Raw genomic sequence first — 27,019 nt, 5'->3', positions numbered from 1 at the left:
CATGTTACACTGCTGTCAATGAACTAATTCCTACCACTGAGATGACTTAGCAAGACTTCACAAGACATTAAAAGTACTTCAGTAATAAAATAAAATAAAAAACCCAACTGAGACCTTTGCTGCACGCAGCGCTCAGAAACAATCCCCTACTAGCAATCTTTATAGCTCTGGAATCTCATTGCTAAGTCTTCCATTCAAAGAGTGACTACAGCTACTACTTATCAAACATAAAGTTAAAAATGAAAGTGTAAATAAAACAAGCCAAACTCATCAACCTGTTTATGTTGTGAAATATGTTCATCATACTTCTCCTGGTTTTTATAGCCACGGTCACAGGTATCACAATAATGAGAGAAAACTGGCTCTTTTTTCATTTTGTTCTGGAAAAAAAAAAGAGAAAAAAAAGAAATCCTCTTAAGACTGCATTTAGAAGACTGCAAGGTATTCCTATTTTTAATGAGGTGTGAAACATTTATTACTTCTGCTAATAAAGCCATCAATTAAAACATGTTTCAAAGATAAGCTAACATAACACGAATGTAAAGTTCAAATCACTCCTCTCCCAAAAAAATTGCCCTGCTCTCAGCTCCTCCCACTACCACTTTTCCATCAATTATGGCTTCTACAAACACACCAGGCTGACACAGATTTATCGAGGGCTGGGAGGGGAGTGAGCCCTGAGTCTCTTCCCTATCAAGTCAGACCATGCCTGTTCCAACAAAAGAGCTCAGAGGACAGCAGAGATCCTTTCTTTGCCCACTACCCACGTCACGGTGATCTGGCTGTCTTGCCCTGACAATGTAACAGAAAGCTACTATAATGTAGGCACTCAGGCATCACCTTGGTGAAGGAAACCTGTGTCAGAATTTGGTTGAAATGCATATTTCCTTCAACAGGCTCCAGATCTGCAGGCTGATTGCCACACATTTGCTCTCCTGTAAGGGCAGGCATGTTAGACAAGAGGACGGGGTCTCTGCAGCACCACGGGCTCACGTCCCACACAACTCCCACAATCATAGAACAACAGAATGGTTTGGGTTGGAAGGAACCTTGGAAGATCATCTAGTCCAACTGCCCTGACACGAGCAGGGACATCTTTCACTAGACCTGGCCTTCAACACTTCAAGGGAGGGGGCAACCACAGCTTCTCTAGGCAATCTGTTCCAGTACCTCATCACTCTCATGATCAAAAATTCCTTCATTATGTCCAATACAAACCCACCCTCTTTTACTTTAAAAGTGTTGCCCCTTGTCCTGTGACTCCATGACTTATACAAAGCCCCTCCCCAGCTCTCCTATGGGCCCCCTTCAGGTACCGGGAGGCTACTATAAGGTCTCATGGAGCCGTTTCTTCTCCAGACCAAACAGCCCCAGCTCTCTCAGCCTGTCTTCAAAGCAGAGTTGCTCCAGCCCTCTGATCATCTTGGTTGCCCTCCTCTGGACATGCAGAGCTCCATGCCTTTCTTGCACCAGGGATCCCAGTCCATACCTTTGGCCTGTTATTTTTGTCTGGAAAACGTTTACTAAAACCAGGCACTTGTTCGCCTCGCCATTTCTGGGAGAAACTGTCATTTCCACCTTCGAGGGGGAAAAAAAAAAAAAAAAAAAAAAGAGCCAGTTATACACCCAGCAGGAAAAACACTCCCCCTCCCCCACCCGTTACCTCGGTGGGCCTGCTGTGGCAGAGCAGGGCCCGGGGGAGAGGCCAGCCGAGTCTGCACAACCCACACGGCCAGCGGGGCACAGGCTGGGAGGGAGCAGCTTTCCCCCTCGCCCCAAAGGTTAGGGGGCAGCCCCCTAACGAGCAGGTGAGGGATGGGACTGAAGCCCCGGCCCCCACAGACGACTCCCCCCGCATCCCTCACCCGTGTAGGGGCCCTGCGGTCCGTAGGCCGGCGGGTACCAGGCGGCGGGAGGCGGGTAGCCGGCAGGCGGGGGGCAGGGGCCGGCAGGCGGGGGGCAGGGGCCGGCAGGCGGGGGGCAGGTGTTCTCGGGCTGCGAGGAGCTGGTGGCCGGCTGGGAGCCGCTCTCGGCGGGCTGCGAGGAGCTCTCGGCGGGAGTGCGGTTCTCGGCGGGCTGCGAGGAGCTCTCGGCGGGCGGGCAGCCGCTGCCGGGCGGCGGGCAGGGCCCGGGGGGCGGCGGGCAGCCGGGGGGCGGCGGGCAGGGCCCGGGGGCGGCCCAGAAGCTCGGCTCCCAGGGGGGCGGCGGGCAGAAGAAGGGCGGGGGAAGCCCCGGCGGGGGCAGCCCGGGCGGGGGCGGCGGGAACCAGGCGAAGGGGTTCATGTCGGGCCCGGCCCGGCCGCAGCCCCCGCTCCAGCACGTGGGCCCGCGCCGGCGGCCGCTCCGAAACGCGTCACTTCCGGAGCTCTCCCCGCTCCCGCCCGAGCAGAGCAGTGAGACGTCATCCGGCAGCGCCGGAAGCGGACCGGGCCCCCGAGCGGCGGGCCCGGTGGCGCATGCGCGCTGTGCCCGCCCGGCCCGGCCCGGCCCGGCCCAGCATGGCGCGGCCGCGGATCGGCCCCGCGCTGCCGCCCGGCTTCCCGCGCCGCGCCCCGCCCGGCCCCGGACAGGGTGAGGGGGCGGGGAACCGGCCCCGGGGGGCGGGGGGTCCCCGCGGCTCGGCCGCGCCCCAGGCCGCCCGGGGGGGGGGGGGGTGGTGCGGCGGGTGGCGGAGCGGCGGGGCTGCCCCGGGGGTGCGGGCCGGGCGGGGTCATCGGGGCTGGTTCTTGTTGAGGAGGAGCCGCCTGCGAGGAGGGGAGGGCGCGGGAGTGGCGGGGCCTGAAGCGGGTTTTGGAGAACGCGGCGGCGGAGGGTCCGGGGCGCGGGTCTCGCGGGGCTGTTCGGTCCGGAGAAACGGCGGCGGAGGGGAGAGAGGCCCCGCTGCGGTGGGGGGGGGGGGGCTGCGGTGGGGGGGGGGAGGGCTGCGGTGTGGGGGGGGGCTGCGGTGTGGCGGGGGCCAGGCGCTTCTCTCCGGCGGCAGGACCAGAGGGAGCGGCCTCCGGTTGCGGCAGGGAAGGTCTGGGCTGGACGTCGTGAGAAATGTCTGGATAGATTGTCAGGCGTTGGAGCGGGCTGGCCGGGAAAGGGGTTGGGTCGCCATCCCTGGAGGCGTTTGAAAGACATGTGCATGTGCGACTTGGCAGTGCTAGGTTGGTGGTCGGACTTTATGTTTTTAAAGGTTTTTTCCAACCGAAACGATTCTTCTTTTTCTATTATTCTTTTCCATTTCAAGTCCCGTGTGTGGTTTTACACTGTGCTCTTCAGTAGCTGTGAGTGGGAAGTCAGTGGGCAGGAAGAAAAGGCAGCAGTTGGGTCTCTGCAGGATGCTTTCCTCTGTCACGCCAAAACGCTTGAGGAAACCACCCTTCTTCAGTCAGCTTTCCTCAGAATGCAGAGCTGACTTGTGGCCAGTGCAGCTGTGCTGCCTCACCTGCCAGAGTCTCTGATGTTGAGAGCAGTGATACCAGAAGCTGCCTGCCAGGCTGGCTCATCCGCAGTGCAGATTGATTTCCCCCACTTAAGCTCTTGCATGTTCTGTATCAGTAATACCTCTGGAAGCAGCAGTTTGAACGTGGTGCTCGCTGTCTTTAATCCAAGCTCAGGTCACTACTACATACATTCCATTTCTGGCAGTGTTTCAGTGACCATGAGGTTATTCCAACTGAAGGAGCTCCTAGGGTTTACTGTGCTGTTCTCAGTTTTTAATCCAGAAGAGGGAGCAATAGGAAGAGAGAGCAGAACTGCTGCCTTAGCTGACACCATAGCAACACCAAGCTCTGGGTCTCTAGCTTGGCTTTGTACTGAAGTCCTGACTACTGGCTTGTCTGAGCTGGTGGCAGCCTCTCCTATTCATAATTGTGTTGATGGCTTAACCAACTTCCTTTCTATCAACATTCTGGCAATGTGTTGCAAGTATCTGTATTAATCCACTGAACATGAGAAGTTAAACTTAGGGGGTGTTAGGCTGTGGTTTCATCATACCAAGTGTTTTGGCAACATCTAGTCTAGCTTACTGAGCCTAGTTTGTCCACTTTGTGTCCCAGTGTACATCTCTGTAGTAGTACAGTTATACTGGCAGATCTGCTTGGGGATTTCTGTGGAGTGAAGTGGATGAAGAAGTTTATTTGCCTTTAACAGAAACCAAAACCCACCAAAAAACAACTATTGGAGGGTTCTTTATTTGTTCTTCTTACTTTTGTACTGTCATCCTGACTTACTACAGCTTGGCCCAACAGCTGAGTTGACCTGCTCAGTATGTGAGGCACATTGCAGCAGTGCAGAAGAGGAGGAGAACAGGTACTTTGCTGCAGCACTGTTTGTTGTACAGGAGTTCAGCTCCAGCTGGAGCTTTGCACCTGGAGCTTCTGAGTGGCATAATCATGTAGTGGGGCTGCCACAAGTGTCTTCTGTGCTGTAACACTTGCTGGGTCTTGAGACAAAATGGGCCTAGAAGTTGTTCTGTAACTATTTTCTTGTGTATTCTAGCTTTTTTAAGAGATAATTCACCTTTTAAAGCTGAACAGCTTTTCCAATATGTTTTCTTTCCTTGTGGTCTCACTAATATTTGAGCTGCTCTTTTCTTCAGGAACACTTGGGTTTTTTTAATTCTACTTTCATAGTTCCCACCTTCAAACAGCAACAGAGTAGGACTTAGAGCAGCTATTCTGAGAATTATGTCAAAAATATTTCATTCAAAACTGTAAGAGAACAGAATAGACTATTTCAGTTGGAAGGGACCTACAGTGATCATCTAGTCCGATTGACTGAGCAATTCAGGGCTGACCAAAAATTAAAGCATGTTGTTAAGGACATTGTTCAAATGCCTCATTAACAAGGACAGGTGTGGGACATTGACCTCTCTAGGAAGCGTGTTCTGGTGTCTGACCACCCTCTCATTAAAGAAATGCCTCTTAATGTCCAGTCTAAACTTCCCTGGCACAGCTTTGAGCCATTCCCATGCATCCTATCACTAGGTACCAGGGAGAAGAGCTCAGCACCTCCCTCTCCACTTCCCCTCCTCAAGAAGCTGTGGAGAGCTATGAGATTGCCCCCTCAGTCTTCTTTTTTCCAAACCAGACAGGCCCAGAGTCCTGAGTTGCTCCTCACAAGTCATCCCTTCCAGCCCTTTCACCTGCTTTGTGCCCTCCTCTGGACACATTCAAGGACCTTCACATCTTTCTTAAATTGTGGGGCCCAGAACTGCACACATTGCTCAAGGTAGGGCCACGCCAGTGCTGGATACAGTGGGATGATCACCTCTTTTGACCAACTGGTTAGGCAGTGTTTGATGCCTTCCAGAATGCAGTTTGCCTTCCTGGCTGCCAGATGACCATTTGTCTTCCATCTGCGCTATGACGTTGCCATGCTAGATGTAGTGAAAAAAATACATATTTCTGTTGATCTGTTCATAAATTTGCATTTCTTTCCACGAGTTCTGAGAAAGCTGGCAGATGTTATTGCTAGGTCATTCTCCATCATCTTTGAGAGGTCATGGAGAACAGGAGAGGTGCCTGAGGACTAAAGGAGGGCCGACGTCACTCCAGTCTTCAAAAAGGGCAAGAAGGAGGACCCAGGGAACTACAGGGCAGTTAATCTCACCTCCATCCCTGGGAAGGTGTTGGGACAAATTGTTCTGGATGTCATCTCAAAACATGAAACCAAAGAATATCATTGGGAGATGTCAGCATGGATTCACCAAAGGGAAATCATGCTCGACCAATCTGTTTGCCTTCTATGACCTTATAACTGGCTGCCTAGATGAGGAGAGGGCAGTGAATGGTATCTACCTTGACTTCAGCAAGGCTTTTGACACTGCCTCCCATAACATCCTCATTAGGAAACTCAGGAAGAGTGGGTTTGATGAGTGGACAGGAAGGTGGATTGAGAGCTGGCTGTGTGACAGAGCTCCAAGGGTGGTGATCAATGGATCAGGGTCGAGTTGCAGGCCTGTAACCAGTGCTGTCCCCCAGGGGTCAATGCTCGGTCTGGTCTTGTTCAACATGTTCATCAATGACCTGAACGGGGGGACAGAGTGTATCCTCAGCAAGTTCTCTGATGATACCAAACTGGGACATGTGGCTGAAACTCCAGACGGCTGTGCTGCCATCCAGTGTGACCTGGACAGGATGGAGAGCTGGGCAGAGAGGAACCTAATAAGGTTCAACAAGGGCAAGTGTAGCATCCTGCACCTGTGGAGGAAGAACCCTATGCACCGGTATAGGTTAGGGGAGGATCTGCTGGAAAGCAGTTCTGAGAAGTCAGAATCTGGGAGTCCTGGTAGACAGTAAATTATTCATGAGCCAGCAGTGTGCCCTTGCTGTAAAGAGGGCCAATGGAATCCTGGGGGTGAGTAAGGAAGAGTGTAGCCAGTAGGTCGAGGAAGGTCATTCTCCCCTTCCACTCTGCCCTGGTGAGGCCACAGCTGTAATACTGCATCCACTTCTGGGCTCCGCAGTTCAGGAGAGATGGGGAACTACTAGATAGAGTCCAGTGGAGGGCAGCAAGGATGACTGGGGGTTTGGAGCATCTCTCTTTTGAGGAAAGGCTGAGAGAGCTGGGACTCTAGCCTGGAGAAAAGAAGGCTGAGGGGAGACCTTATCAATGCCTATAAGTATCTAAAGAGTGGGTGCAAGGAGGATGAAGCCAGACTCTTCAGTAGTTCCCAGTGACAGGATGAGGGGCAATGGGCACAAGCTGGAACATAGGAAGTTCCATTTAAATGTGAGGAAAAACTTCTTTAGTGTGAGGGTGACAGAGCACTGGGATAGGCTGCCCAGGGAGGTTGTGGAGTCTCCTTCTCTGAAGATATTCAAGACCTGCCTGGATGCAGTCCTGAGTAATGTGCTCTAGGCAATCTCTAGAGGTCTCTGACAATTCTGTGATTCTGTGATTTCATGTTCATGGGGTTGACATACAATCACTGAATGGTTTGGGTTGGAAGGAACCTTTGAAGATAATGTAGTTCAGACCCCTGATGTAACAGTTATGTTAATAGTTGTAACTTGTATCATGCAGTTTCTTACTTTTTTCTTTTATGATGAATCAAAACTGAGGGTGTAGTAATTGTAGCTGGTGTAATCACATTAATGTTAACATGGTGTTCGCATTGTGAAACGTGAGCAGATTTTAAAGCTCAATTGTTCATTTCTTTGTGCATTCCTGCCTTGAAAGGTAAGAAAATTACTGAGGTAAAGTGCCAGTTGTTGCTCTGTCTGTAGGTCAGCACAGGGGGAGCCGAAATGGATTTTAACAGGAGATACCAATGTCCAACAGTGTCAGAGAACTGATGCTCCTCAGACCCTGTGACCCTTAATCAGGTCCAGGACAGGAGCAAATGGTAGTTGGACAGACACAAAAGCTTACATCTGGTAAATCCTTTACCTGTCCTTCTTCAGCTTGTTCCTGTTCAACTCATGGAACACTGTCATCTCCCAGTTCTTTGTATCGGGATGATTCTTTGGAGCTGGCCTGAATGTGCTCTGGCCAGAAGAATGAATACTTTCTTTGGCCTGTTCATCCCCACCTCTGTGCAGTCCTTGTACCAGCAGGAAAGAAGTGCTAGGGGGTGGCTAAAAATAACCAGAAGTGCAGAAGGGGGTTTTGTCTTAATTCAGCATTGAGGCCACATGTATTGATGTCATATGTCTGAAACGATGTATCACTTGCTGAAGGTGAAAGGCCATTCTCTCGCCTGTCTTTGAGTGGTTCTAGTGCCTGTCTGATGGAGTCGTAGATTCCTTAGAGTTGCCAAGAAATTTACCCAGCAAAACCAAACCAAAAAGTAGTTTTTAATTTGGTTTCTGAATTGAATTGACCTAATTTTCAGGCAGATAATCACCAGAGCCAGCTCAATGGAGAGGGGAAGTTATAGATGAAAGAATCATAGAATGGTTTGGGTTGGAAAGGATCTTAAAGATCATCTTGTTCCAAGTCCCCCTGCATGGGCAAGGACACCTTCCACTAGATCAGGTTGCTGAAAGCCCCATCAAGCCTGGCTGTGAAAATTTCCAGGGATAAGACACCCACAACCTCCCTGGGCAACCTATTCTAGTGTCTCACTCACTGTCAGACTAACAGTAGTGGGATGGCCACTTCTAATAGCTGTGAAACATTCACTTCAGTCTAACTTAAGACATATCCTTGGCTCTGTTTCTCTCCTCTCCATCCCCAAATTTTTCTTCTCACACGTTCTTATCCCATTGTCTGCTCTGAGTTGTTCTGAGTTCTGGTTACTTCCTCACTTTCCTGTTGCTCTACTGTTGCTATATCCATTTATTTTCCTCACCTCATTGATTTCAGTTTTGTGACACTCTGAGCTCTGCTTTTTTCCTCCTTTGATCTGTACCTTTCACTCTTCCATGGCTTTCAAGGAATTTCATTCACAGTCTTCTCCTTAGATCTTGACCTCCCTCCTTAGCTTTTTCTTTCTTTGTTCCCAGAATCTATGTTTAGCAATTCCCATTACTTCCTCTCCACACTTTCCTTTGGCTCCCCACTGCACCTCAATCAATATTCTTGCCTGGGTTAACTATTAGTCTCAGTACCACAACCATATTAATCTTTAATCCCCATTCACGAGAGTGACAGAGCACTGGAACAGGCTGTCCAGAGAGGTTGTGGAGTCTCCTTCACTGGAGACATTCAAAACCCACCTGGACATGTTCCTGTGTGATGTACTTTAGGTGAGCCTGTTCTGGCAGGGGTGTTGGACTAGATGATCTTTAGAGGTCCCTTCCAACCCCTAGGATTCTGTGATTCTCCTAAGTCTCTTTCTCCTCCACTTCTTTCACCATGTCCAAGGACTTCTCCTTTCCCAGACTTTAAATGCCGTTTTCCCTTCATGGACAAATCTCTGTCTCTTATTTTGTTCCTAGTTGTCCTGCTTAGGCTGCAGTTCCGTGAACAAACAGTTCTTTCATGGGAGTGCTGAGTTTTGCACTGCTATTTTTATGCCTCTTAAGCTCCCTTATCCAATTCATTGCATAGCCCATGCAAACAGTTGTGCCAGCATAAAGGAGAGGAATTGGGACGTAATTTATATATGTTACCCCTGATGTTGGACAACATGTCATTTGGCCCAGTTTTCCTCCTTGAATAGTTTTGGGTTTACTAGTTCTTTCCAGCTTGCAAAATTCTCCCCGTTTTCCCTTCCTCCATAGTATCAGACTCATCAGGCTGCAGCTCAGTTTGCACCTTTCACTCCAAGTCCTTTCTCTTGCTTGCCTGCATTCAGAGCAAACGGAGCTCTGCTTTCATGGTATCAGGGCAACAGGTTGTGCTTTCTGTGCTTTTATCTGGTTTTTAAGTGTTTTTTATCCAGTCATGTTTCCTGTACCAAAATGGAAGACTTCCTAATAGCATCCTATCCTATTTATCATTCATCTGTTGCTTCCCTCTCATCTTGAGCTTATGTTGCTTTTATAGGCTGGGGTGCTGTGGTTGTTTTTTTTTTTTCCTCCTTAGTGCTGAAATGGATTTTTATGTCCTGGTTAAAGCATTTACCATTAAAACAGAAGACAAAATAAGTGGCAGATCTGTCTGGATGCTTTGTGACTAGCAGACTGTCCTTGTTCAGTGTCTTGCACTAAAGTCAAGTGAAAGCTTTTTGAAGCTCACTTGAAGGACTCAATTTCTGCCTAGCCTTTGTGAGCTAACAATGGAAGCATAATCTGTATCAGGTTCTATTTTGCACCATCAGAAAGTTGTTCTTTAACTGGAGATGTAATTTCCTGGTACCCTTCATTTATGTGGTTTTATTGCACCTCATCTTTTCATCTAACCCTTGACTATTCATAAAGCTAACAATGCCTTTTCCCACCAAAACATCTTCCTGTGCTGTCAGTCTTGGACTCAGTGCTTGAAATACTAAAAGGAGGAATGGTGCCTGTGTTTCAGGATTTATGCTAAATCAGAAGTAGGATCAAATCTCTGTGATATCAGATGGATGTTTGTGCTATGTGTGTAGCAACTGGTGCTGGCCCTGCATGCACTGCCCTGGCTCTGGATAGGCCTCTTAACCTTGGGACCATTGCTGGTCTTTGCTTTCTCCAGCTGGCTCTTTGTTGACTGAGCCCATGAGGGTATCTATGTTAAGTGTCTCATTTGGGGGGCATTGGTAGGATCAGTGGCTAAGCTACTTCTGGAGCCAGTGTACATGGCACTATATCCAAGTAAGAACTGTGCCTGCTGGTGGGGACAATGCTGGGAACAGCTCAGGCCTGGTAGCATCTGAGTTTTTCCTCTGCTGGGATATCCCTGCCTCCTTATTACTCCAGAGGGTGAAGGGTTGGCTGGAGCATGAGAGCTCCTTCCATTTCGCTTCTGACAGCAATGATGCTTTGAAGCCTGAATGCCTTAGTCATCCCTCTTGCAGCAGAGTGCTTAAGTCTGTGCCTGCTGTTCACACTTAGCTGAACTGGGAGAAAGAAACCTTAATGGTTAAACCATTGCTAAAGCAGGCTGGCAAATTCCACTAATCTATGGTCTCTCATTCTGTGTATGTACAGACAATGTGGTTCCTCACTAGTAAGCTTTATTAAGGTGGTCATTTCTTTTAAATATACCAGTTTATACCGTATTCGTTCAAAATCGGTTGTTAGATAAAACACAGCTTTCTAGTCTTGTTCCAGAAGACACTCATGTAGACTTACAGAGTAGTCAGGGTTGGAAGGGACCTCTAAAGGTCATCTAGTGCAGCCCCCCCCTACTAGAGCAGGATCCTCTACAGCAGATCACACAGAAATGGGTTTTGAATGTCTCCAGAGAAGGAGACTCCACAGCATATCTGGGCAGCCTGTTCCAGTGCTCTGTTACTCTCCCAGTAACAAAGTTTTTCCTTATGTTTAACTTGAACCTCCTATGCTCCATGTTCTACCCACAAGGGTGTAGTGATGGATTAGTAATGTATTAATGTAATTCAGAGGGGGTTGTTCGGTGAAATACGGTGCTGAAAAAGTAACTTCTAGAAGTCTAAAGAAAGCTTCTCAAAGTGCTAGACAGATCAATGAGTGAATAAACTTAATTCCAGGTAGATATGTTTTTTGCAAAGAGCAAGATACATCATACTCATTTGAAATGTTTAATAAATACGCCAAATAAACCTGGATGTTCAGTTGCAGGACCAGCACTGCCTCCAGGCTATAAAAGCAGCTGTAGCTCAGAAACTCCTGACAGTGATGAAGACTCAGAATCTCTTCCTCTGCCCAGAGATGCAAACAGAGATTCTGAAGAGGAGACAGAAGGAGATCCAGCATCCAAGTGAGCATGTTCTTAGGTTACTTGTATACCTGTGTTGTATTGCAAATAAAATGTGTCTCCATAAATTACAGGAAAAGGGCAGTGTTGTATAAATAAAAAGTTAAACCCTGTACCTCAGTAAAACTTGGTAGCATGTTCTGCAGGTTCTTTGTGGTCTTGAATGTTCAGCTGATCTATTTAACACCCTACAGTGGAATTAAGTTGTTTAGGGCAATCAGATCTCCATGTTTACATGTTTTATTTTAATTTTGCCATTACAATTGTTTAGCAAATAACAGGAGTTTGCACATGGTGAGATTCATTATTTAGAATTGCTGTGTTGAAAACTTGTGTGTGTATGTGCTGGGCCTTGGGAGGGCATTATGCCATCTTAATGAGTGTGGGAGAAGTTATTACTTACTTTTTTCTTGTTATTTTATTCAACAGTTTTTCATTTAGTTCATTAGAATTGAACTGGGAAAAAAACTAGTCAAAATGCAGACAGTGTGTAAAAACGGAGAAAGAAGTGAGCTGAATTTTAAATTAATTTGTGACTAGAAAACATTAATGGTATTTCAGCATTATGCTACTCTTCTTTCTACAGCAAAAGCATTCTTAATGTTTTTTTAAATGTCAGAGCATTTCTGGAGTGAAGCTTATGCTCCCAATTTTTTAATTGCTGCAAATTATTTTGGATCCTTTTGCACTGTTTCCTTGGTTACAGCAGGATATTTAGTACATAAGACTGTCTGAAATAATTTTATGTTGGTTTTTTTTTTTTCCTTTTTAAAATGTAGATAATTGCTATGCATGTCAAGGTGATTATGAAGTGCAGTCTTTGTTTTTGCAGAAAGCCAAAAAGAATTCAGGAAGACAATGATGATGATGATGATGATGGCTTTTTTGGGCCTGCTCTTCCTCCTGGATTTAAAAAACAGGATGATTCTCCAGAGAGGTAATGAAAATGGAATTATATTCAGACTGTTTTTCTTAAAACACAGTTATTTTAGATAAAATACTTTGTGGCACTAATATGGAAAACTTCAATTGTCCACTTCAGATTGAGATTATTAGAATTGCTTCCTCCAGATCCTGAGAAAATGGACAACATTCGGTTGAAGCAGAGTGCTCGGCCCTGCTAGTCCTGTTTGGAAGGTTGGAGAGAAAAAATCAAAATGTGAATTATCTGAGTTATATTTTGGATGTCAAATTTCTTCTGGTTGTTATGATAGGTCTCAGATTAGTGTAGAAAAAACAGATTACAAGTACAAGGACCCATAGTACTGTACATCATTCTGGGCTGTCAGGGAGTAGGCCAGTTAATTTTTTTGTGGTGCAATACAACGCAGATTATTCGAACTGTCATTTGCTAATGCACCAAGGAGTGTTGTTTATGTGTCTTCTGGTAGAGAACTAATCTCAACATTGTAGGTTTCTAGAAAGCAAACTGTCACCTCTAAGCAAGTAAGCATTATTTATAGCCTCTATCAGGAAGCTTTCCACTTGATGGCATGCAATTATAAAATAACTCATGAAAAAAATCCCGGATTGTCTATCTAGAACTTAACTATATATCACAGCTTTCTAGTATTTACATCAGTCTGTGCACTTCCTTCTATAATTTAAAATTATACTCCATAGTGAAATAGGTACTTCCAAGGAGATGCTAATAGATGAAAGGTACAAGACAGTCCCTTGATCACTGCTACCTTCCTCAGAGTCATAGGGAGCTGGTAGATAAAATAAATCAATCTCTACCTGTCAGGTACGAGTTTTCAGTCCCAGCAAAGTGACTCAGGTTGTCAGGCTGTGTATGTAGTGTACCATCTTGAAGGAAATTTCAAAGCTGCATTTTCTTTTTTGGCGTGGATAAATTTTTATGATGCTTGGAAGCAGTGAGGAAAACAAGACTTCATGTAACTAAGGTTATTTGGAAGTATCTTTTTCATATCTGTTTGTTTACACTTTGCTGTAATTGACAAAAACTTTGGAAATTGTGGGTGCAGTGCCTGGTGGGCTCATTTGGTTCTTTGATTATCCCAAGAGTAACTAATATTTTTTTCTTTCTCTTGCATTCTTTATGCACAATGTGTAATTTATTTTTAAAATTTAGGAAGTCACTAAAAATAATATCTCTAATAAAGCAAGTAAATTATTGTGGCTTTACTATTATCTAACCCAGCCTTCTTGCTTTCTTGATTTTTGACCTGAATACTCTTAGAGTAAAATGTTATGTTGAAGTGTGCAAAGGAGAAGAGGAAGAAAAGAGGCAGCTTCTAGCTCAAAGGTTAGAGAGATGAGCAGTAAGACAGGTGGTTACCTAGCATGTAATCTTAGTCTTTTGTGCATTCGATCACCTTCTATTTCTACTTAGAAGTTTATTTCCAAAATGCTGGGTAACTTGCATTTATATTCAGAGAGCAAGAGTCTGCTCTGTGTCTGGGAATATGAGAGATTAAAGCAATAAAAGACATTTGCTAGTTGGGTTGTTTTTTTTCTTCTAGCTCGCCGTACAACTGCTCCTAGCACACACTGAGAAAGCAGATTGAGCAGAGCTGTTTTGCACCCAGCCTGAATAATCGCTGAATAGGTGGGAAAGGTGTGAGGTGTGGGAAGAGCCTTGCCTGTCTTCCACCCCCGCACACCTGGCAGTCTGGTGGTGCTGCCACCCCGAGGCGTGTGAGCTGCGCAGGGCGTAGACACAAGGCTGTCAGCTGCCTCCTCACTGCATTGCTCCTGGCCTTGAGCAGATTGCCAGCTGACGATCTAGCCATGAATAATTGAAACAAACACAGGCTAGCTGTTTCAATGTATGGACATACTGTTTGTTAGCTCTGTGTGACATTCTCGTTCTTTGAGAAAAGCTTTTGTTCTGTTAACATCTTTTCCAGACTTGTCAAAGCAACATGTTCATGATTAGGAACAGCTCATGTGGCAAATTAGAGCCTGTTAAAAATTGTTTTAACCATTCCAGCATAAAATATATATATGAACAGATTACCTTCAACTTTGGAAAGGATATTGCTGTTGCAGGACTCATAAATATTCCCAGAGTATTCACACGTGAAGCTAAAGAGTGAAGATTGTCTTAAAAAAAAATTGTTACACATGAGAAGAATGCCAAAATGCCCACCTGGAAACAAGTATTAGCAAGGACTCCAGGTCCAACAACTGGAAAGCATTCTTTGCCATATAGGAAATCCAGTATTCCTTAAAGGAAAGCTTAATTCATCCTTTTTTGGGATTGTTGTGTTTTTTTCATGTGTATAGTTAGGTATCAAACCTAGCCAACAGCAGCAAAATCTGTTTTAACAGAATTTTATTTAAATTCACTTCACCTGTTCAGAGGGCCTTTGGACATCCAGGAAACTGTCAAGAATCACATCTGCCATGTTCTGCTGAGGAAAGACCTCAGCAACAGGGTTATTCATGTGGAAAAAAAAATACATAGAAATGGAAAGTGTGGGAGGGGTGAATATGGGAGCCATTCTTCTCTCCCTTGAAAGAGCCTTTGAGTTGTGACAGAAGCAAGGAAGAGTATCTGAGATCTTCTCTTTTTTCACAGATTGCACAGTTATAGCCCACACCATAGATGTTATATATTTTAGTAGAAAGATTTTTTTATACTTTGGTTTAACAGTCTCTCTGTGCAAAATAAAGGTATGTGTGTACTAAAATAAAGTTAGTTTGGCCTTATCTTTATAGGTTTAGATTCAAAATCTTTGCATCAGGTTTTTAAGATACGATCTTAACAAGAAAGCAGTCAAAAAGGAACAGAGTAAAATAAAAACAGTTTCTTTTTTGAAGGAGCTCAGAGGGGATGGAACTTCAAAATTAACCCAGACCTCTTTCCTGGGTTTGGAACCTCACCAGTGCCCTTGTCCTGGCCTGAGTTTACATTTATTGCTCGTCTGTCTGTGGTTGGCTTTCTGGCAGGACTTTCTGCTTTTTTATTTCCCCCCTTCAAATCCTGACAATAATCTCACTGCAGCAGGGCTGTACTGATTAGATTATGTGGGATTTAGCAGATCATAATTAACATAATTCAATTCATGCTGTGTTTCATTTGATTGCCTAAAGCTCAGAAACTGAAGATCATCATAAACAAAGTCTCTGCTGATACATTGTGAGAATACTGAGACTTGGGTCTTTCTTCAGATGACAGTTATTTGGGTTTTTGATTTGCTTTTATTAGCTTTAAAGAATGTGGTGGTGGATTACTAAGAGGAACCTTTACATACAAGTCTTTTCAGTACTGCAGGCACAGTTTGTAGTATCCTTTGAGCTTTTTTCACCATTGAAAATAGATTCTCACCTGTCTTTCTGGAGACAATTGAATTATACTGCTTGCAGAGCTGCTTTGTAAAAACAAATCAGTAAACTTACCTGGGACGACAAAACCTTTCTTCTCTCATCCTCACTCCAAGGGAAAATAAACTTAAAATCAGAGCACTTCAGTGATTCTGCTTTTTTGAAGGGCAGTGAACATGTAGTGCAAGGTAAAAATTTAAAAAATTGGCTTTATTGCTAGAGAAAAAGAGTAGCATATACTTGACCTCTTACTTGTCATTGCTTTTGAATCTGATGAAGGAAAAGAAAAAAAAAATGTTTCCTTGACTACATGCCACAACTTCCCATTTTCTTGCATCCCAGCTATCTGCAGACGTCCTCCTGGAAAACAGCAGCTCTTCAGATTCAGTTACTTCTGTGGTGTGTGAATGGGGGAGAACTTGGCACGGGGAGGAGTGAGAATCACATTTCTTATCAACATTAGATTTTTATTTTATATTAATCTATTACATTTTCTTTTCCCTGCAGCAAACAGTGGAAAGATAGCATTTAATGTACTGCCCAGGTTTGTTTTGCTACTACTTTTTTATTTTCCCCTCTCAACTGAAAACCAAGATTTTCTTTATTTTTTTTTTTTCTCTGAAGGCCCATTATAGGTCCTGCATTACCACCTGGCTTTAGGAAAGCTTCACAGGACACCAGGAATAGCAGATGTTCCATAGGGCCGTCTGTTTCCTCAGAATTCCATGCCCAGGTTTGTGAAAAGTTGTGTTTTAGTACAAGCTATCTGAAATGTTTAAACAAGAAGGACCCTGAAAAAAAGTCTACTAGACATCTTTTTCAGCATGACAGTGTAATTTTAGACCAGAAAGTGTCTGGCATGTTTTTCCTGAGTCAAATACTGAAGCATAAATAAGCCTTTGAAAGAAAAAATCTGGTGTGGTTTGTTGGGATTTTGCTGTTAGACAGAGGGTGCAGCAAACAGAAGAGGTCGAGGCATCCTAACCTGCAGTCACAGTAATTCTTCCTAATGTTCTTCCATTCATTCTTTTGGTGTGATGTCCTTTGCAAGTGAACTCCTGGGCAAAGTTCAAGTTTTTAAAGACATGGAAGAAGTAATGCAACCTGTTGGAATGAAAATACTTACCTGTAATTCAAGCTTTTACTCCTTTTGCTGATGGGGAAGACAGTATTTCACATATCTTCACCTCCTGGAAGATGTTTAATACTGGATGCATTAAATAAGTTTATCCAAAATAATGCAATCAAGAACGATGCTACTAATTGTCACTACAATTAGTGTCACTAATTGTTCTTATCAAAAGCAAGATGATACTTGTAAATGCTAATAAGGCAGAGTAGGAAAGTGACACTGACATGATCTTTTGCTTTGGGATTTTTGACTGTTCTCACCAGGTTAGGTAAAGCTAGGTAGAAGTCCTGTAGTCTAATCCCTAGATGCAAAATAATGCATGTGCTACTAAAGAACATTTGGGAATAAGATGTGTGATAGAATGCAGCTAAAAGTATGGGCAAGATTCACCTCCCTCACCATGAGCCTCTAGTACCATTCTGAGAGATCTGAATCATCTGCAGTGGGCTGGCAGGTAGGGAGCAGCTCCTTAGAGAAGTTTGCATCCTTCTTGAGCAGCACCTCTTAAGCTAGGCAGGTTGTCCTCAGACATAAAAAATGGTGCTGGATACCAGTGTTTGGGCAGTTGAACTTCTCTCATGCTGTGATAAACTAAATATTAATTCCTTGTGAAACTTAACAGTTGTTCTGTTCATTTCTAAAATACCTACTTTCTTTTTTTTAAGTTTTAACTCCTAGGCCCTGTGGGACATGCTAGACATGCTAGGCAGGAATGAGGCAAAGGCTGCTCCAGAACTTCACTTTTTTGATTAGTAGTTGAGAAGTATATAATTCTCCAGCCTCCTACAGCGTGTGTTGTCATAACCCTGCATGAAGAATGATTGACATTTCTAAGTTACTCATCATCTTATAAATCCAAATAACAATTAAGCAGTTTATCATAATGACAAATCTCTTGAGGCAGGGATGTCACAACTGGTCTGCTTATATATTTTGCAAACAAAAGTCCTTTTTCTCCTAAACAGATGTTCTATCATCAGCTTTGGTACAACAACTATTACAGAACTTAGCTTATTTATATTCTTGTCTTATAATAATATATTTTTTTTACATTTGAATATTATTAGTAATTTTTTTTGTTTTGTTTAAATTTAATTATTTTGTAGTCCAGTACATTCTTAGAGGCAGGTTCTTCTGTGCTGACTGTTCACTTTATGCTTATTTCCTCTTCGAACTTGAGAACAGTATTTTTTCATGTTTGTTTAATCTCATTTGAGGCAGGTGGTAATGGACTGAATTGAACTTAAAACTAATGAGAAAGGAAATGAGACACACTTCAGTTAAAACTCAGCGTGAAATTTGTCTTTCATCTTCAACTAATTTACAATACAATTTATTATGAAGGTCTTATATCTTTGCATTTTCTCTTGTTTGTACACAGAAAGAGGGAAGTGTTTAGTAAAACACCTTTGTTTCTCAAGATGGTTATTCCTCTTCCCTACCTGCTCCTTCTTTTAAAAAAGAGATAGAGTGCAGTCACATCATTCTCTAAGCATTGAAGCAATATCACAGTGTTAGGTAATGAGAGAAAACTTAATTATGTAAATATTTTTGAGAACTCACCTGATGTGCTCTGTCTAGTTCTGGAGACCCCAACACAAGAAGGACATGTTGCTGTTGGAACGAGACTAGAGGAGGGCCATGAAGATGATCAGAAGGCTGGAGCACCTCTCCTATGAAGACACACTGAGAAAGTTGGGATTTTTCAGCCTTGGAAGAGAAGACTTTATAGTGAAGATCTTATAGTGGCCTTCCAGTACCTGAAGGGGCTACAGGAAAGCTGGGGAGGGGCTTTTTACAAGAGCATGTAGTGACAGCACAAAGGGGAACTGTTTCAAACTGGAAGAGGGGAGATTTAGGTTAGACATTAGGAAGAAATTCTTTGGTGTGAGGATGGTGAGACACTGGAACTAGTTGTCCATGGAAGGTGTGGATCCCCTATCCCTGGAAATGTTCAAGACTAATGTTTGGATGTGGCTTTGAGCAACCTGGTCTAGTGGAAGGTGTCCCTGCCTTTGCAGGGGGTTGCAACTAGATGATCTTTAAGGTCCCTTTGAACCCAAACGGTTCTGCAATTCTATGAAAACTACGAGAGAAATGGGTGCTCCCTACTTGCAGTGTTAGTTTTTATAAATGACCAGCTATTTCTCACCCTCCTCAGATTTTCAGATCCATTTCATGCAACTAATCATTCAGCTATTAAATTTGCTGAGCCTCTTCTTGCACCTGGTCCACAGCCATACGTAGCTGCGTCTCTTGCTACCTGAAGCTTGCCTTCCCTGCTGTTCATAGTTAGCTGACTTCTCAAGGCAGACAGGGCCAACTGGCTTGAAGCAGTGTCATTAAAGCACGCCAGTCTCTGTAGCAAATGGCACACATAGGAGGAAAGTAGCTTATTTCATACCTGCTGTCTTCCTTAGCCCAAATTCTTCTACAGCAGTGGGATGTGAGCTCTGAGCAGCCTGAAGTATTAGGATACCTTTCCTGTGCTCCCATTAGGTGACTCTTCTAGTGAGGTTCTGTACTCTTGTATTCTTCGACGGGTCACCTCTGCCACCTTATTTTACATAGAAAGCTCTCGATACTGTTTTTCCATTGCCTTTGAGCCCTTATCTTCTCTGGTGTTGTTATATCTTGGTTCATAACCAGAGTTTACCATAAGACCAAAACATTCTTCCCCACACTTTCTTCATCCTTTATTTGAAACTTCTTTGCCACCACCTTGTATTCACAAGTAATGCTCTGTGCTTCCTAAGTATACAGCCTTATCATCATCCTACTCCCATTGCTTTATTGTCCAGGCTTCTAGCTGAATCTTTTCACTTTCACAGATACTGGACACCTTAGCTTTGCTTCCAGGGTGCTGTGACATCACCATTTTCTGTCTAGTTCTGCCCCAGTCCACATCTGTATTATTTTAACTGGGAGAGACCTCTGAGCTTCCTCTATAACCCTTGGCATCCACACAGGTTCTTATTAACATCTAGCTTCAGACTTATTTTTGAGCAGTTCTCCAAATAATTGCTTAGAATGCAGTGTCAAAAGAAGCAAATGACAGAAGCAAGAGATTAGACTGGCAGGTATTGTACTCCCAGGGGGTAGTACCATGTGTGTCACTGTGCCCTAGCTTGCATCCTTACAGAATCTGAGCTCAGGACAGTTCTTTTACTGTGAAACTGTGATCCTTGTTACAGAGATGCATCCCAATGTTGCTCCTGATGGTAAAGCCAGAGTGTCAAAGATGAATGCTTGTGTGTTTTGAATTTACCTGTGGCCATGGAGGCTACATAAAGTAGCAGGACTTTGTGTATTGCCACTATGTTTACCAGTAGTTCTGCCTCAGACAAGAGGGGATGCTTTTGGAAACATGGAGACTAAGTAGCCACGTTCAAGTGCTAGAATGGGTCTAATCTGGAGTTGTAATCCAGGTTTTTGCTGTCTGACTGGCAGATGGGTTATTGTTGAGATTTATATGCTCTTCTAGACAAAATCATTGAATGCTATGAAGCTGAAGTGTTTCTTAATGGTCTTGGCACTATGGTTGAGATAAATGTTTTATTTTTGAAAGGGGACAGATAGTAGTGAGGAAGAAGAAAACCTTATAGGCCCAATGCCTGCAAAAGGACCAGTGGAGTCTGATGTGACTGAAGAATTTGAACGCAGAGCTCAGAGAATGAAGGAAAAACTTACTTCAGCAGACAGTGTAAGTTGGGTTTCTTCATTTCTGACATTTTGTTGCTGGAGTGTATTAGTGGGTTTTTCTTTGCCTAGTTCTGTGTGAACCCAGTTGCAGTTCTGCTTGGGATGCTAACTATTTGCAATTGGAAAGACAAAGAAAAATCCATTCTATCTGCTGGAAGCTAAAAGATTCAAATAGTAATTTTTGGATATCTGTTTTTGTTTTTTTTTTTTTACTCTTCCCTGCCTCCCATCCCCATATTTCTTCTGTAAAGGATGAATCTAAGCAAGTTACCAGGGAATCATGGATGACAGAGCTTCCACCTGAATTAAAGAGCTTTGGTTTTGGCCCAAGAACGTTCAAGAGAAGAGCTGATGACAAGTCAGGTGATAGATCTATTTGGACAGATACTCCAGCTGACAGAGAGAGAAAAGCCAAGGTGAGCATTTATTTATTCATATACAACTGCAGGCAGTATGTATGTTGTTGATTTTCTGTAAAAACAAAGTGGGTACCCTGAGCTGTTCAATTAAATCTTTCTTTCCAGATTTTTCTTTGTTATCAGAATTTACTAATTCAGACTTAAAAGCAAAGGCAAGGAAGTAACTATTTTAAGTAACATTGATACTCATTTATTCCTTCTCCTTTCTGCAGTAGTCACGTGCTCTGTATCAGCTCATTGAATTTCCAATTACAGTGTGTCCAGTTTTTGGTAGCCTCTATTGTGGCCTCTACTCTTCAGATTACATTAGTGTAAATATAGATTTCCTTGCTCTTTACTTCAGACATTCTGACTACTATAGTGTATTATTTGCTTCTACTCATCAGGAAAGAGAAGACGCAAAAAAGTCAACCAGTAAGGATAATGAAGAAATTGGCCTATCTAGGAGAGACAAGAGGCTCATTGATCAGGTGACTTCATACAATGTAAGTTTAATAGCAAAATACTTCCTCTCCTGCATTTCTTTCAATTTTTCACTCCTTTCTTCTGGTTCTCATTTCTAGTGCTGCTGGTTTCCATGGTGATGCTGCTACAGTTTTCCCTTTTAGTGCCCAAACCTACTGTTGTTTAAGTCATTAGAACATTTGCCATTGACTTCAACAAGAGCAGGACTGAGTCCTTGAGCTGATGCTGCAAACAGTGTGACAGAATTGGGCTGTGTATATGTTGTCTCAGTTTTAGGTGGAGTTTTCCTTAAACCATCCTCACATCAGGATGTGGTTGCTAGGAATAGACAACCCAATTAAAACATTAGATTGCTTCTCCAAATTACGTACATCCCAAGAATAAATCAGTAGTAAAGGCTTAACTTTTAGGTCAAAATATGCATTAACCCAAAAGAAGCCTGATGAGCTAAGTAGATCAATGTGAATTGCATTAATTACACTGTGTAATTAATTACATTAACTGCTCATTACAACAGCATTATTACATTAAGTTTTCCTCAATCTCTGCAGAAGCAGATAACTTTGACAGATGTTGATTACTAGAAATCTGAACATGTCTAATTCCCTCTCACTTTTCTGTCTACCAGCCCTGTCCACCGGCTTATATGAACTGTTGCCTGCCTTACAGCTGTTTATTCCACTTCTTCCCTGATTTAAGGCCTGAAGTCTTGTGGAAGGCAGTCTGGTCTCTTGAGAGTATCATTAACTTGACAATCACAGCCTTGGCTTATGTTACATGATTTAAGTTTATCTGGCACTTTTAATAATTTATTTGTAGTTCATTAAATCACATGTCCCTCTTGGCTTAGAGGCTTGCAAATCTAGATCTATTAGCACACTGTCTTAAATTCCTTCTGTATTGTCTGTTTCTACTCATTATGAATATAGTAGAATAATTTTAATGTAAAACTACAGGTTTTGCTCTGTATCACTGCCAGACTAAAATCTATTTAGGCCTTTACTGTTTCTGAAGTTAAGAGTTCTCTCAAAAAAAATATTAAGAAGGTACCTTGTTTAAGAATTTCTTGGATTGGTTTTTTGTGGTTTTGGGGTTTTTTTTTCAAAATCCGCTCTTCCCTGATTTTCAGCGGGTAGTTTTGTTGTTTGGTTGGTTTTTTTCTTTTAAAGTTTTTTCCTCTATTCCTTCCTGTTTCTTTCTCCTCTGACCTTTACCAAGGATATTTCCATGGAACAGGAGCTTTAATTCTTAAAATTGTTTCTTACAGTTAATTCTCTCAGTGCTGATGCATTCTCTGGTGCAATTCTGTCAACACATGCACTCAAACTATGAATAACTATTGTCCATTTTCTGTTTGCCATGAGAATAATTTTTTATGTCATGTATGAAATATTATTTGATTTGATTATGAAGTCATTGTTAGCATAGGTAGTGAAGGGAAATGAACCCTCAGAATAGAGGTCTTGTGTACAGGCACAAGCTGGAACATAGGAAGTTCCATTCAAATATAAGGAAAAATTTATTTATGGTGAGAGTGACAGAGCACTGGAACAGGCTGCCCAGGGAGGCTGTGGAGTCTCCTTCTCTGGAGACATTCAAAACTCAACTGGATGCAGTCCTGAGTAATGTGCTCTAGGGGATCCTGCTTTAGCAGGGGAGCTGGACTAGTTGATCTCTAGAGGTCCTTTCCAACTCTGACAATTCTGTGATTCTGTGTTTCTAGACATGAGAAAACAGCTCCTCATCTTTTGCTCTTTCTGATGGGAGAATTGATTTGGTCTGGTCTTTTGGATGCTTTGCAATGATCTGAGAGCCTGAGAAACTGACTGCTTCAGGAAACACAAATACACTTCCCCTGAACAAAGGATGTGCCACATAGTCTTGTGAAAACTAATCCTGCTCCTGTGTGTGAAATTTGGCTAAAGCTTTACATGGTATTTAGGCTGGCTCTAGGTCTTTAATACACACAACTTAAGTCCTTGACTTGGCAAAACAACATGTTTTAGCTCAAGCCTCTGACTTTGTCCTGTGGGCTTGCAACAGATGACTCAAACACTGAAAAGTTACTTATTAAAAACACAACAGTGCATGAGAGTAAGATGGAAAGGGTATCTGGTTTGTTCCTGCCCCTAGCAGTGACCAAAACCAGATGCTTGGGGGAAGTGTACAAGAAACTGGGCTGTACTTTGAGATCTTGCTCTTGACATATTCTCAGATGCTGATAATGGCAGGGCAACTCTTACGTTTTATTTTGCTTTTCTTTTTTATAAATTATCTCCTGGGCTTTCTGCTCTGTGTTTGCTAAATTTATTGTTCTGCTTTCCAGATACTAAGCTGTCTTATTTTTCTGGAGTTTCTAGTCATCCTAATTCCGTCTGGATTTTCTGTACATTGTTAATATTTCATAATGCTTTGTTTCCTCTTCCCTCTCCACACTTTTCCAGGAGTCAAAGAGGTCAGAATCTCTCATGGACATACATCAGAAAAAGCTGAAGAGCAAAGCCTCTGAAGAGAAGAACAAACCTCAGGAAAGAAGGCCATTTGATCGAGACCAGGATCTCAAGGTCAATCGATTTGATGAAGCACAAAAGAAAGCCCTTATAAGAAAATCCAGAGATCTGAATACTAAATTTGAGCACAGTAAAGGCAATATGTTTTTATAATATAAAAGCGTGAAGCTTTTTTGAAATGAAGTTGATGAAACTTTGAATACTTATTTTTTTAAGTATTTTTCTGTAAATATTTGTATGCAGAATAAATATCCTGATTTTTAACTGTTTTTCCATGTCTGTAAATACTCTGTTAGGGAGGATCACCTGTACTAAAACTAAACTGCTCAAGGAAGTCCTAGTATAAAAAAAATGTAAATTTGCTACTTTAAAACATTAGTGTGCATTTTTTTAAAGTATATAATAGGTATTATTTTGAGGAGCTTTAGCATTATCTTGCAATGAAGTTGGTAGTTTCTCCATGTCTTCTGCCATGGTTAAGATACTCTTGGTGAGCCTGACCTGAAGGCCACAGAAAACTCCCCTTTAGGTTTCTGGGCAGAACATTGCTTTACTGGGGTTCCTGTTGGGGAGTATAAACTCAAATGGCAGCTTTTATGTCTGCTCAGTGCTTTTCTTTCTATGATTCAGTGTCATGTACATAAATGCAAGTTTGTATATATGCAGTATAATTTCTATTCTGTAGCAAGAAGTGCTAGTGGTAGCAGGAGTAATAAAACCTCCAGATTTGCAGATTTAATTATAAAATGGTAGTATGCAAGAAGAGAAAATCTAATTTGAGTTTCAATTTTCAGGGCTTATCAACAGAAAATCCTTTTTTAAGCAAATACCAAGTGAAAACCAGACTAAAAGAAAGCTTGTTTTGTCAGTTAGTTTGCAGAGCATAAAACCTCTTTGGTATCAAAAAGGAAATAATCTACATCCCTGCTTAGAGTTCTTTAGCTCTTCTGTGTGTGCAGAGCAGCTGAAGGGAGAGCTGTGTTACTTATTTAAATTAGACTTGCATTTCCATCCTTTTTTTTCTCTACTAATGTTTGGGATCCTTTTTGAGGAGTTAGTGAAAGTATCTCTCTATGAAAATTATTTAATATGCGAGACGCTGGCGTTTTGTTAAGAACTGTGACACATTTTGCATATGAAATGCCAGAGGTTTCACTGTCATTTGGAAAAAGGCTCCCAGGACAGACAGTGTCTGGGTTGGTTCATGCGAACAGAGCAGTGACCTGACAAGCCACAGCAACAAATGGCCAAAATCTTGGTATTATTTTACTGCACATGTTCATGAGCTCAAGGTGCAGCCTCCGTGTGCTGAGGACTCTTGGAGAGTTTTCAGTGTCACAAATGAATGCTGATGTGCAAGGTATTTAGATGCTGCCTTTTTTTTTTTTTTTTTTAATAGACCATTTATTTTGCCATCTGTAAAAGCTGCTGCCTTCAGGAGGAAGAGGGACTAGTTTTGTATTGTGGTTGTTTTTTCTTTAATCAGCTTTTAAGTTTCTGAGCCTTTTTTGTTTTGAGGTGAGAGGAGGCTTTAAACAAGGGCTGTTTTATTTTTCTTCCCCTTGAATAGGCTTCTGTTAGTGCCTCATGCTTTTTTGCCTCAGTGAACAATTGCCCCACTGGGTTGCTACCTTCTGGGTTGTCTCCTTCCCCATTCTGGGGAGCTCCTCTACAGCTGGGGGGTTAAATAACACCTCTGAAGTGATTTAGAAAATGTAGATTTCTTAATTGGAATGACAGTATAAGGAATGTTTGGAGCTTTTCAGGCAACTAAAGCAATGTCAGGGTGAGCATGGTGTGAGTAGCCAAATCGTCATGGTTGACCAAAAATTATCCTCATGCCCAATTTTGGAAGCCCGACTGCCTTGAGAAATCAGACTGTTACCAGGTCTTGCCTTATGCTGGAAAGGCTGATCTCATGAGCATATTGTGCAGTCCTCACTCCATCAGATAAGTCTGTGCAGGGACAAGGGCTGTTTTTATTGAGATCATACTGTTGTCATGTCCTTTGTTTTCATTTTTATTCATTAGTCCCTCCTCCTCCAAATGGAGGACTAGTCATCAGACCTTGCAGATGGCCAGATCTTGCCCTCCAGCTGTGTCTCTGCAGTTTGCTCACTTTCCCTGTCCCCATCATCGTCTCCTGCCCTCTCCAAGGACATGTTTAAGTGGAGGCTCTGCAGTGTTGCTCAAGAGGAGAGCTCTTGTAATGGGAGCACAGACAATATGTCACACCTGGGATGTGAGGGTCTAATTAATGAAGCCTTGATGTGAGTTGGGGAACATGTTTTCTCTCATCTGCTTAATCTTTTTTCCTTTTTTTCCTGCTCTGAAGCAGCCTCTCCATGACTCGATGAAATCCATGTTACAGACTTGAGATAGGGGCAAAGTGGAATTGTTGAGAGTTCAAGTTAAGCTTTTCATTACTTTGTGTAAATTGAGTGAACTTCTGAATTACATTAATACACAAACTAATCTCCTCTTACCAATGCCAAACCATTCCCTTGAACAGTCGTTAGAACAAAGCAGCAGCTCTAAATTACAAGCTCTGTAAGCTTTTGTGGGAAAAGATGAGCTGTCCTCTACAATTTGGCCAAGCTGCAGAGCGTTTCTGGAGATCCAGAAAAATTTTGTTAGAATATGGTATAGCAATACTGTCACCTGTGAAAAAATTCAATTATTGAGAAAAATCTCTGCTCTTCTGGTTTAAACACCTATTTATGGAGGGGTTTCTTTTTGCTTCTGCTGTTGCAATCAATGAATGTACTGTGTGGTGATGTTTTTTCTGGAAGAAATAATATCCAAATATTCCCAAATAATAAAGAGCAGTGGGAATGCTTTTTATTTAGGGCTCTGATGAAGCCATGTTTCTAGCACATAAATGTCATTGTCCAAATAGCTTTTTGTTCTTGAAAGAAATGCTGAGATGAAACATTGACATGTTTCTGTTCAGTAGAAAAAGGGGTTTTCCATATAAAAGAAGTTTCAGAACGATCCAGAGGGATCAAGGAGACCAGGGCTACTTGTGCTCGGGGACTTGTTTTGTTTTTGAAAGGTAAGCTTTGTTATTTCTGTCCAGTCAATTCTCAATTTTATGTCGATGTAAGATTAATATACATTAAAAATCAGAATCTTTGAAAATCTTCTGTATGTGCATTGTTAATTTCAGCCACCCCATCTGCGTGTACAGTATTAGTTTCTAGTTGCATGATTACCTTATTCTCAAATAAAACATATTCATGTGA

The 27,019-nt window shown here is 42.8% G+C and overlaps 2 protein-coding genes across 4 annotated transcripts in view; one reads left to right on the top strand and one right to left on the bottom strand.

The window, feature by feature from the left end:
* The window catches only part of NUFIP1 (nuclear FMR1 interacting protein 1), a 24,997-nt gene extending 22,539 nt beyond the window's left edge, over positions 1-2,458 (bottom strand). The window contains exons 1-4 of the mRNA XM_051608636.1: positions 2,427-2,458; positions 1,866-2,374; positions 1,490-1,578; positions 276-380 (exon numbers count right to left, since the gene is read on the bottom strand). Coding sequence (XP_051464596.1) covers positions 276-380; positions 1,490-1,578; positions 1,866-2,374; positions 2,427-2,458 — 735 coding nt within the window. The remainder of the gene's footprint in view (positions 1-275; positions 381-1,489; positions 1,579-1,865; positions 2,375-2,426) is intronic.
* On the top strand, positions 2,435-27,019 carry GPALPP1 (GPALPP motifs containing 1). Of its 3 annotated transcripts, none has more exons than XM_051621293.1 (8): positions 2,435-2,571; positions 11,112-11,256; positions 12,086-12,190; positions 16,171-16,279; positions 20,247-20,381; positions 20,632-20,796; positions 21,186-21,284; positions 23,709-27,019. In XM_051621293.1, the coding sequence occupies exons 1-8, from the start codon at positions 2,457-2,459 to the stop codon at positions 23,925-23,927; spliced, it is 1,092 nt and encodes a 363-aa protein (XP_051477253.1). In that variant the 5' UTR covers positions 2,435-2,456; the 3' UTR covers positions 23,928-27,019. The 3 variants fall into 3 exon arrangements, with proteins under 3 accessions (XP_051477253.1, XP_051477269.1, XP_051477261.1); XM_051621301.1 differs by lacking the exon at positions 2,435-2,571 and adding an exon at positions 2,977-3,149; XM_051621309.1 differs by lacking the exon at positions 12,086-12,190.

The sequence above is a fragment of the Apus apus genome, chromosome 1 (genome assembly GCF_020740795.1).
Source record: "Apus apus isolate bApuApu2 chromosome 1, bApuApu2.pri.cur, whole genome shotgun sequence".
NCBI classification, from domain to species: domain Eukaryota; kingdom Metazoa; phylum Chordata; class Aves; order Apodiformes; family Apodidae; genus Apus; species Apus apus.
This window is presented reverse-complemented; position numbering and strand designations above follow the sequence as displayed.